This window comes from Scyliorhinus torazame, chromosome 9 (genome assembly GCF_047496885.1).
Source record: "Scyliorhinus torazame isolate Kashiwa2021f chromosome 9, sScyTor2.1, whole genome shotgun sequence".
NCBI lineage: Eukaryota > Metazoa > Chordata > Chondrichthyes > Carcharhiniformes > Scyliorhinidae > Scyliorhinus > Scyliorhinus torazame.
Window position 1 is genome coordinate 185,980,731 of NC_092715.1, and position 12,074 is coordinate 185,992,804.

At 40.4% G+C, this 12,074-nt stretch overlaps 1 protein-coding gene across 10 annotated transcripts in view; it reads right to left on the reverse strand.

Moving 5' to 3' along the window:
• Positions 1 to 3,749: 3,749 nt before the first annotated feature.
• The window catches only part of rfx3 (regulatory factor X, 3 (influences HLA class II expression)), a 667,766-nt gene continuing 659,441 nt past the window's right edge, over positions 3,750 to 12,074 (reverse strand). For all 10 annotated transcript variants that reach the window (XM_072516895.1, XM_072516900.1, XM_072516898.1 and 7 more), the window contains one exon: positions 3,750 to 11,898. In XM_072516895.1, the coding sequence (XP_072372996.1) occupies positions 11,660 to 11,898 (239 nt within the window). In that variant the 3' untranslated portion in view covers positions 3,750 to 11,659. The remainder of the gene's footprint in view (positions 11,899 to 12,074) is intronic.

Here is a 12,074-nt window from a genome sequence, read left to right on the forward strand (position 1 = left end):
TGCCGAAAGTACTTTTTTAGTACTGGGTGGCCAACGTGGAGAAGGTGCTGGGTTGGTGCAACGACTCTGAGGCCGTTTGGGTGCAGGTTGAGGTGACGTCATGTAATGGATCTGGATTGGGCGCAATTGTGACAGCTTTGCTCCCGTTTTCGTCGACAAAATATTCTGCAAGTCCGGTGTCGTATCCACTTTGAGGATATGGTGACAGTTCAGACAACAGTTTAAGCTTAGGTCTCTGTCGAAGTTGGCCTCTATTTGTGTCACCTACCTGTTTGAGCCGATGAAGCTAGACGCCTCGTTTGGGGAATGGGGAAAGAAAGTGCCACCTTGGCACCCAGTCAGTACTTTTGCCAGCTTGGCAGTGCCATCGAGGCACCTTGGCAGTGCCTACTTTTATGTATTACTGACCCAATTTCCTCCATCAGTGACATAATGAAGACACTTAATACCTCCAGCTCCTTCTCTAGCTATGAATTAAAGTTAGGTAGTTCACAGAGTTCATATAATTTACAGTGCAGAAGGAGGCCATTCAGCCCATCGAGTCTGCACGAGCACTTTACTGAAGCCCATGCCTCCATCCTATCCCCATTTTAGTAACCCCACCTAAACGTTTGGACACTAAGGGGCAATTTAGCATGACCAGTCCACCTAACCTGCCCATCTTTGGACTGAGGGAGGAAAGTGGAGCACCTGAAGGAAACCCACGCAGACACGGGGAGAACGAAAAAACTCCACACAGACAGTCACCCAAAGCTGGAAGTGAACCGGGTCCCTAGAGCTGTGAGGCAGCAGTGCTAACCACTGTGCCGCCCATTGAATGTTTTCCGGTCATTGCCCAGAAGGTGAGCCCATTTAGGCATGTTAATCTCTGCTTCTCTAGTACAAGTTTTCATTACTTGGGGGTCAGGGTGGCCCCACAATTGATCCTCACTTCACAAATTGAATTATTCCAGCCTGATCAACAATGTCAAATACCGTGGAGTTAAGGACATGAAAATAAAATGACTAAGAAAGTTCCAAACTCTTGGGGGGGGCGATTCTCCAAAATGGAACGCAAGTTTTTGCGCCGTTGTGAACGTTGTCGCGTTTCATGACAGCGCGAAACGGGCACGGGGATGACCAATCCTGTCCTCCACAGGGGGCCAGCACGGCGCTGGAGCGGTTCACGCCGCTCCAGCCTCCCTCCCTGGCGCCAAATGGGTGCCGCGCCAACCCGCGCATGCGCAGTTGGGCCACGCCAACCTGCGCATGTGCGGGGGACTTCTTCTGCGTGCCGGCCCCGACGCAACATGGCGTCGGTGTTCAGGGGACGGCCGCGCAGGAAAGTATGCCCGGGGGGGGGGGCAGGAAAGAGGCCAGCCCGCCGATCGGTGGGCCCGATTGCGGGCCAGACCCCATTGGAGCCCCCCCCCCGTGAAGGATCGCTTTTCCCTGCCCCACAGCCCTTCGCGCAGAGTTCCCGCCGGCAGCGACCAGGGGTGAATGGCGCCTGCGGGACTCCGTCGTATCTGCTCGGCCCATCTGGGCTGGAGAATCGGCGCCGCGTCAAACGCGCCGGCGCAAATGGCGCCGATTCTTCGCACCTCGGTGAATCGCGCACCGGCGTCGGGGCGTGGTTGCGCCGATTCTCCGGCCCTGCGCAAGGTTCGGAGAATCACCCCCCTGATTTCTACACAGTGACTTTCTGGATGTACGTCTAGATCCAGCAAAGATAAAAGAAAATTACTTGCATTTATATTGTGTCTTTCATGACACCCCAAAGTCCTTTACAGCCAATAAGATACTTTTGATGTGTAGTCCCTGTTGTAATGTAGGAAATGTCTATATTTGATAAGATTATGCTCAACTATTATGACTTTCACAGATAAATCAAACAACCGTAATCATGTCAGTCTTAACTCAGGCAAGGTATCAGATGACCGCTGGTGCCCACTGAACTTTATTTCAGTGCATGTTGTTGCTCAGGGAAATTGCTGTGTGAAATAGATTATATAAACAAATTTGGCGGTGGGAACAAACTTAAAAGGGCCTTCAAGGCTTGCATATTCTTTTTAAACCTTTTTGAGTGTTTGTTACAGCATTATTGAAGATTTGTCATGAAATAATACTGATAGTAATTGTACATGTGTATATTTAATGGAAGTATCAAGCACCTCAGTGAATCCAGCCCTGCATTCAAAAAGTATTCAGATTATTGGAAGAGATGATAAATGCATAAGTGTACTTTCAAATGACAAATAAGCTCTTGCTGTCTCAATAACTACTCAAGATGTTCCACCTTCTTATTATTAGTGGTACTCTGTGATCACACTTGGTGCTACAAAATGATAAAAGTACATTTAGTACTGAGAGCAATTTGTTAACAGGTCGAAATTAGTTATTTCATGGTAATTAAGGGGACGGCATAAAAAGGAAAGTGTAACCAAAAAGAATTTCCTCCATAAAGTCAAAACATTGCTACCGAGAAAAGGAATAGACAAATCGGGAGCGGGATTCTCTGATTGCCGACCCCAAAATAGTGTTCAGTGATTGACCGGAGAATCCATTTTTACGGCGGAATCGGGGGCAGCGCCGTTTTTACAATGCTCCGCCCCCTCAAATCCGACGTACTCGTGGAGTACACCCTATGCCATCGGGACGACCTCAGGACGTCACCCGAGGCCCTCCCCTGATGGGCCGTGTCCCCGACGGCCTGGGGCCCCGTGTCCTCGCACTTTTCGGGGACCTCGCACGGCAGCTGCGGACTGTGTCCAGTGCCATCACAATCGGGGGGGGGGGGGGGGGGGGGGGGTAGCCCTTCCGATGGCAGGGGGTGGGGGGGGTCTTTGGCGGGGGCTGGTGAGGGATGGTTACAAGGGGACAGAATTTGGCAGGACAGGTCCACGCGCCATGTTGCACAGCACAGCCGCCGGCGTGCGCATGCGTGGCCACAGACTCGGCAATTCTGCGTCCGTATGCGTTAGGTGGCGTGAATGCTAGCCTCCCCACTGGGCAGAGCATTGGTGCGGGGTAGGCGCCAACCTTTTGGTCGTAGATGGATCCTGCGGACATAGCCGCAGAATCGGAGAATCCAGCCCCAGATCTGTGGAAGTCATTGCAAGGTAGGGTTGCTCAAAATCTTGTTATTCTAAGTAGCAAATGGACAATGACTTGAAGCAGCAGGAAGAGGCAAACTTAAATAGGAGGCAGGAGGTACCTTTGTATTACATAGGGCAGGAAGGGAAAGTTAGATGTGATTCCACCTACAAATTAACAGGGCCTAGAGTCACTGTGATTTTACCAGTTCTTTGGAGAACTGGAATCACTGTGATTTCACCAGTTCTTTGGGGAACTGGAGTCACTGTGATTTTACCAGTTCTTTGGGGGACTGGAGTCACTGTGATTTTACCAGTTCTTTGGAGGACTGGAGTCACTGTGATTTCATCTCTTCTTTGGGGGACTGGAGTCACTGTGATTTTACCAGTTCTTTGGAGGACTGGAGTCACTGTGATTTAACCTGTTCTTTGGGGGACTGGAGTCACTGTGATTTTACCAGTTCTTTGGGGGACTGGAGTCACTGTGATCTTACCAGTTCTTTGGGGGACTGGAGTCACTGTGATTTTACCAGTTCTTTGGAGGACTGGAGTCACTGTGATTTTATTTCTTCTTTGGGGGACTGGAGTCACTGTGATTTTACCAGTTTATTGGATCACTGAAGTTTTCAGGAAATATGAAGTATAAGCAAATGCAACAGGTAAGAAAAAACCCGCTTTTTTTTTAACCAAGAAAAACAATTTTTTATTGATTTTTTTTTTTTTTTATACAGACAAGCCACAGCTTATAGAAACACGACAAGAAAAGCTAGCCTGAGTTCAAGTCTGAAATATTAAGAAAAACTTTCTACACAAGTGTCTTCAGTATATACTAGTTGCTTGTCTACATGTAAGAACACACTATAAGATTTCATATTCTTGTTTACAAAAAATTCCTGTCATTGTACAGTACACAGTACAAACCTTTCACACGCACACTATTAGTTTGCTTCAACCAATTTATAAAGGTCATGATATATTGAAAGATTTCATAAAACATTTCTCACAAAATCACAGCATGAAATATATATTTACATAATTGAACATTATTCAAAATCACATCCTCATCATAAGTGTTTAAATAATTAAAACTATATGCAGCTGTCATTCAAAAAACTGAGAAAAATTACATAATTTCACAATACATTCTCTACAAAAATCTGAAAAATCTTAACTTTTACATAATTAATTCACATAATTCAGATGTAGTTAGACCAATTTTAAAAAATCCCCCAATATTTTGGGCCTTTTTGTGCTTGTGCATCGGAATACTCCAATTTGCCACTTAGTAAGTGAATTCTAAAATGGCACTGATAAACTCTATTTGAAAGGGGCATATATACTGAATTGCCAACATGTCACTCAGTGTTAAAGGCTGTAGTTACAGGAGTCTGTCATTTGCATCTAGTTGTGTTTGCGAATTGCAAGCATGAAGGAATTTGCCAGCAGGCATTTTGCACAGAGTACACTTTCTCCTAATATGACATAATTACATTGTCATGAGTGGCGACTGTTCAGTTCAGTCCACTGTGTCTATTCTTGTTCCTGGTGTAGAATATTATGTAAAAGAAATTTCTAAACAGAATGCCCAACCTCAGCAGTTATAAAACTTAAAACACTGTAACAAGGCGGCAATTCAGGCACAATACAGGTATCTTTCTTCGTAGGTCTTGGGACAAGAGTAGAATGTACGTCTCTTAAATTACTCAATTTTACGAACAAAATATAATGATGTGGAGTCCATGGAAGCACTGAATCAGAGTTGCAATGCAGCCTGGGTGCAAATGTATAATTCAGGCACAAGATTAAGCAGTGTTTTAAAAGGCACTCACTTTTCTCCTCAATGTCAATTTATTCAAATAACTTTTATATTTAGTATATTGATGGTTTATTTTACATTTGCTGTTTTAGAGTCATTTTGTTTGAGCCTTGGAATTCCAATTTGTGCTGAGGTGAGTGTTTTCCTGGAAGTCAACATTCCAGTTTTGTACAACCTTAATTGGGGAAGCAGGTGGGAGAAAGTAGTAAAATTCTTGGCAAACAATCTAACTGCCATATTAAATGGGATTTTAACACCACCTCTGACAGCAAGAATTTTGCATTGAATGAGTTAAAAACCAGATCCAACCCATTATGTTTCCAGAGCTGTAATTTTTATGACAGAATGCAGACCATCAATGAGACTTGTGCTAAAGACAAGTTGCAGCCCTGTGGTGTTATCAGCACAGTGATGCACTGTTAACTTCAAACCAGGCCTGCACTGTCTGTAGCCTGATGACAATACAATGCCAGAAAGAGCCCACAGGCTACGAGGCCAAAATAAGTTGAAGACATTTTCTTTAGTTAAAATGTCTTGAAGGCCAGGATAAGCAGCAGTTTCAGTCGGGCTCCATAAAGAGGCCAAGTTCTGGCTTCCTACTGATCAAGCTGGAACTATCCCCTTCTACCCCCATTCCACCAGACCAGACTTGCAGAGATAGTTCCCACAGATCCCAAGCTATTTCCTCTTGCTGCCGTATTACTGTTCCTGCTGGATGGACAGGTGATGAATCTGGCTGGATAAGGGAAGACTCTGGGAACTTTCATTTAAATGAGGCCCTACCATCAACAGTGTCTCCGGATCCCCAACCTCTCAGGGTTCCCTGTCTGCTACTAGGGTCATATGCACTGTGACCAATCCACCATCACCAGCCCCTCACCAAACACCCACCTCATTAAATGCAAGACAATGGAAATAAATTAGGAAAAAACTTCTGAAAACCAGAATGGGCCTTGAGATAGAATATAGGAAGCTTAATGGGGTGTTAAGGACCACTTACTTTCTGTATTAAAGTCAATGTCAAGAAAAATTGGGCTAAGTGTGTAATGGATGACTAATCCTTTGGTGTCCATTTCATGCCCCTCGCTGAAGCTAAATGTTAGATCTTTGGCAACACCTTGAAAAGAGGTGTATGAGATTGCCCCTTGTCACCATATAGAAGATACGAACTGGGATATAAAAGGTTAAAATCTAGGGCATTATTTCAAGCTGCAATTCAACTGTGGGGCAAATAGGTATAAAAGTAACCTGGTAATAGAAAAGTTCAGGACTGAAGCTAGTGGGCGTTTCTTCAGGCAAATAGTAATTTAATATCTGGAATGGTCCATTCAGAAAAGTCTGGAACCATTTGAGAGGCAGCTAGGTGTTGTGCTGTCATTATTGAAATGTTCCTTCTTATAATTTAGTGTCGTGACCATGAATGAAAATACCCTTGCAATATTTCATATTTGGGATGCTAAAAACTTAAATTACAGTACAATCAAAACATTTTTGGAACAGCTTTGTGTCTGTTTTAATATTGAAACCTGAAACAGATAGTGTATAGAATGTCTTTTTAAAATTTCCAAAAATACACAGCATGGTCAATGACTGGAAATAAATATAGTGGAAAGGTGCCATAAATGTTTAAACTACTTCGGAATCTCTGAGTGTAATTGTTAGTTGTGGATTCAGAGGAGTCGGTTGATCAGTTCCATGAATTCTCACAAGATTTCAGTTGTCATGGTGGCATATGTCAATAGGGAAACAAAGATATGCAATTACAGCATGAACTACATATTTAATTTTCATGCAATGTTTTCCAGCAAAGTTTAGAAAACCTATTTGTTTAATAATGAGCAGACTTGGCATTGTATTTTGTAAACAGCAAAGTGATGTTTTTCTTAAATCCAAAGTCTGTATCTGTAAAAACATTTCAATACTGAACATTTGGCCTCTGAATCTTTGATTAAAACTTCCAAAGGTAATTCTAATCAGTAAACTTACTGTACCCATCCCTAAAATAGGAGTGGACTAGCCACTAATGTTATGCTACATAAGAAATAGGAACAGGTGAAGGTCATTTGGACTCTCCAGGTGGCTCTGCCATTCAATAAGGTCATGGCTGATCAGATTGTAGCCTTAACTCCCCTTTCTTCTCTGCCCACACCCTCCATTCCCCCCAAAACCCTTGACTCCTGTGCTATGTCACAGCACAATGCGAAATGGATTCTCTTCTTCCACTGATCCCATTCTCTGCACTGGGAAATCTCACCATAAACTAGCTGAAGGGTAGGAGTGTTAAGGGATGGCATACAAGAGGAGGGGGCTAATAAATGCCATTTTCACACACTTCCTACAGGCCAGAAGAGCACCACCGGCAAAAGCTTGAGTTCAGGTTACACACTTACTTCATGGTCAGCAAACCGTTATGCATGTCCATGTGACAACGAAAGGAATGAAAACAGGAGGAGAGAATTATTCAAAATGTGAAAGCAATGGAGTTCTTATAAATTACAGATTTTAAAAATAAATTGTAATTATTCCCAAAATAGCTGAACTTTACCAATGCCAATCATAACCATTGGATGCTACTTTTATTTGCTGAAATTAAACAAACTGATAATTAGTTCCACCGCAACTGTGTCAGCATGTCAAAATATTATGAATCTTCAGTGCTTCTGTACTCCACATCATACCGTTTGGCAAAAAAAATTAAGCACAAGAGTAACTTCTACAATAAGGCTTAAATGGATTTGTACTTAGTTTATGTATATATATTTAATAAAGGCTGAAATAATTCACTCTAAGTGGCTCTTTGAAATGTGATGATGTAAGCAGGAAAAAGTGCGAGAAAATTAAAATACGGTAACCCAACTGGCACCAAAACAAAAACCACGAACTAGCAGCATATAGAAAGGCATGCAGACTGAGAAGCACTTCTACTGCCAAAACACAGAGCTTTCATTGCATACCTTCACCTGTGAGCACAATTCACTGGACTGTTATCCATCAGTACTGAAACTCAATATAAAGGTCATGCTTCAATTCCAGTTTTTATACCAGGTAAAATGCCCATTTCTACCAATGTTCAAGGAGTCTATTGATTAAACAGAGCAGTGTGTGTTCTGTTCTACAGAACTACATTTTATTGTTAACACGGGATCTACAGATGAACCTCATTCCCCCACCAGCCCCTTAACAACCGTCTAAATTGCACATTACAATCCAAATATATCTGCAGCACAACAAACTAAACACTGGAAAAAAGGACAGAGATAAATATATAGAAGGCTTTTCTCAACCATTACAAACACACCAGATACACCATATAAACACATTTTGGTTCAGAACAATATGGAAATGTTAACATAAAACAGAACTAAGTATTATGAGGTTTGTTTTTTTGAAGATCGAAGGGGGCACAATGCTTATGAAATAAGTGCCCCAAATTGGTTTGAATACCATTAAGACTTGAATATGTTGTAAAACAAACCTTTGACGTTTGGTCTTAAAGCACAGAAAACAGAATCAAGGAGAAACCCTCCCCAAGGGGCAGCTGAAACTGCCTAATGACCTTAACTTGATTGGTGTTGATCAGCATCAAAATGAATGATATTGAAAAGAATGAGTATGTTTGTTTAAACCTAATTTAATTTGTTTGCTAAAATAATTTCAAAAGAACCAAATAATGTTTTTGTACATTTTTTTTGGTTAAGAAACAGAGACTTTAAACATTTGAAATGTTCAACTGTTTTTTCTTGCCTGAAGTCTAACATTTAGGTATCTCGTCAAAATAAATCTGCAATTAAAAAGAAAGCCTAAATATCCATTTTTTTCCAGGGTGGGGGAAATGTGGGGAGGAATGTTCTTCAGCATTTTTATTCATACTTCAAGTTTGTAAACACAACTGGCTTTAAATAAACATATTTCAAAAATCTACAGTCATGTATTTGCCATCTTATTTAGTGGTACATGCGTGTCTTAATGTCACAGCACTGAAAATGATCTCATTTGAAAACAAATAGAAATCGTTGTGCGTTGCAAGAAGCAGAGTTTCAATTGTTTTAAACTTTAAAAATGACTAATCATAGAGCAGGTTTCTCCAAAGCTGCAACACAAAGTTTGTCACTGATGATCTCCGTTCCCCAACCCCCCATAGAAAATGACATATTTTCACAAACTGAGACAGAGATGTGTGAAACAAATTCTAGTATCATACAGGATTGCCTAAAATTTGTTTAATTGGAGAATAGAGTATGAGCAAACTACACTTCCATGTCTTCAGGATTGATGTTCACACTATGTAGAGAATATATTGAGAGTCTCATTAAATTCCAAGCAATTAAATGAGAGAAAATGTGTGTGAATCCTTTGTCAATAGATGTTTAGAATTTATTTTTTTCTCTAGAATGTGTGCTAAAAATGAGTGAAGTATTTTGCATTAATTGGGGATTCTGGATTTCCACAATCCTCAGACATTGTACACTCCCTATATTAAGCAACTTAAAAGTGTCTCAAGTCCTAATTAATGCATATACCTCCTCATTCCTTCATGGCTTCATAAGACAAATATACTCATTCTTAGTGTAAGAAAAAGACATAGGTTTCTAACTAAGAATCATCACTCGAGCTTCCATTCCATAGCTTCCCCTGTGGGTAGTAGAAAAACAGCAGGCACACCTTGCTGAACTACAAAAATTAACTCTCTCCATAACTGTTTAAGGCACTGTGTAATAGCCGAGGTACAGTAATCCCTGACGTACATTCCTGAAGCGGCATTTAAACTGCCTACCAAGTCTGTTCCTACAGAATTGATGAGTATGTGTGAGGTGTGCCAGCTACAGTACTTTTGGTCTCGTCATCTTTGACAACCACACAGAACACACAGAAAACTCAATGTAAAGCTGCCAAGACTAAGCTGAGTGCTACATTCTTTGTGATCTGTAGTCACACTGAGGAGTTGGCTAATACAGTCATTGGAATTAGCTAGGATATCACAGTACTTAAACAGCAATCATTAGTTTTTAACAAATCTAATGTATATTAAGAATTTTCACAAGATCAGATTTCTTTGCTCATCCACGCTTAAAATTTCCTGTGCTTAAAATTTCAGTCCAACTTCTCAATGTTGAAGTCAAATTGTTTGAAATCAAAATCTTATTTTGCAGAAAAAACAGCAATGGTTATTTGTTAACCAATGAAAAATTCTTGAAGTACTGGCGGCAGGTAGTATTGGTCAACTCCTTTTAAAGTCTTATCATAGCAGCTAAAGACGTTACAGCAACACAGATGGGACAGACACATTGATTCATAATGAATGATTCCTGTCTGTCCTAACATTATTCACAGGTACAGTGGACTTCAAATGAAACAGTATACTTTTGGTCTAGTAAGACCCAATCTAGAAAGTATAATCATCATAAATGAAACAAATGCAACATATTTTATCACATACTGCAGCCTTGATCATTAACACTTTTTCCCAAAAAACATTTTATTAAACTAATCTAGTTATTAAATATGGCTGCACTACTATGCAAATCAGTAGCATTCAAAACATTGATATTTCAAAGGGAACTCCATTGAACCTTCAGCAAAGGTAGGAAGTTGTTTTAAAGAATTGAATAGATTTTGATTTTTGACAAGTTTTAAATACAGTACAGTTTTAGGAGACCAGTAACAATGAACACTGCCTCCCCTCTCAAGCTTTCAATTTCAACCATAAATCTACATTCCAAAATCTTCAACAGCAGAAGTTAATTTAAAAGAAAAGATTAGACTCCTCGGTGTGTAACAGTCAAATATTTGTGGTCAAAGCTTAGAGCACATCAATATGCTGAAATAAACTGCTTCATGACTAGAATCCAGTAGGACAGCCCAGTTTCTTGTTCAGATCAGTGACTATGACAAAAGGCAGAAAGGGGATTTTCTGTATCCAACTTTGGAAAGGAAACTTTCAATTTTGTCAAAAATTGCATGCAACAAAAAACCATCTCCTGGAATAACATGGAAAGAAACATTGAGGATTTTAGGTGCTCTGGTCATAAATTAATAGAATGTATTTGTACTAATCTTTGAGGTAACAGCAAAATTACTATAAATCTGAGGCATTAATGGTGGCGAGGCACAAGAATTGTTACTTAAGCAAACACTTTGGTCAAGAATACTGTTGATGATTACCATGCCACACCTCCAACCCAAAATGTAACCAATAGTCATTTATTACAATGTTTGACTTAAGTTATTTTTAAAATAAACATTATGCATGAATGATGGAACCACCTAAATATGTTATAAGTAGTGATAAGTACAGTTTTATCCTATTGTAACTTATCTAAGTGCATTCAAACAACGTGGCAGACTATCACTCCTGGATCCTATTGAAACAGGCCCAAACAAAAGAAAACAATATTAGCAGTGGGATAACAGGATATTGTTGGATTCTAGCCCTGACCTTTAGGTACTTCTGCTGTCAAGTGAGCATATCCTGTCCTGAAGTAGGTATAAGAATATATTTTCAATCAAAAACAGAACTAAACAAAACAACTTATACTGTTCGAAGTTCATCATAATTACAATTGCCATGACTACAGAGTCCCTTTAGTCAACATGATCAATATGGGACCAAATAATCTAAAAACAAGACCTATATACACTCAGTTAGTGTATGAGAGTAACATTCAGCATAGCAGTATGTATCATCTCAATAGCTGAAGCCACAACACAGTCAGACTTCAGGCTTGAAGTAAAGAAAAGAGGGATAATCAATGAATGGTCAAATTATTGTTTAGACTGCTGTGTATGTATTTCCAGCAGTGCTGCAGTGCCTGGCACTCGCCACACTAGTAATGATTTGATCAGCATGAAGAGGGATGAGAGAGTCCTGCTGCATGCTGCTGTTGAGAGATGGTGCGACACAGACACTCTGTAGTGTCTGGTTCAGGTCTATTTTTTCTCTTTTGAATGGTGGTTCTCCAGGATCTTCCAATTCATCGTCCATTTCGCTGTCAACTTCACTTCCTTCATCTTCAAAGGGAAAGGAAAAATACAAGGTACTTAGTATATATATTATAACATTGCTGAAGTTTATTATCATGGATAACAGTGATTCTGAAGTTTGATTATGCTTCATGAACACATCTAGAATGGAAATAGCTCACATAAAATTTAAAGCACAGTTTGAATTTAGGAGAGCATTATAC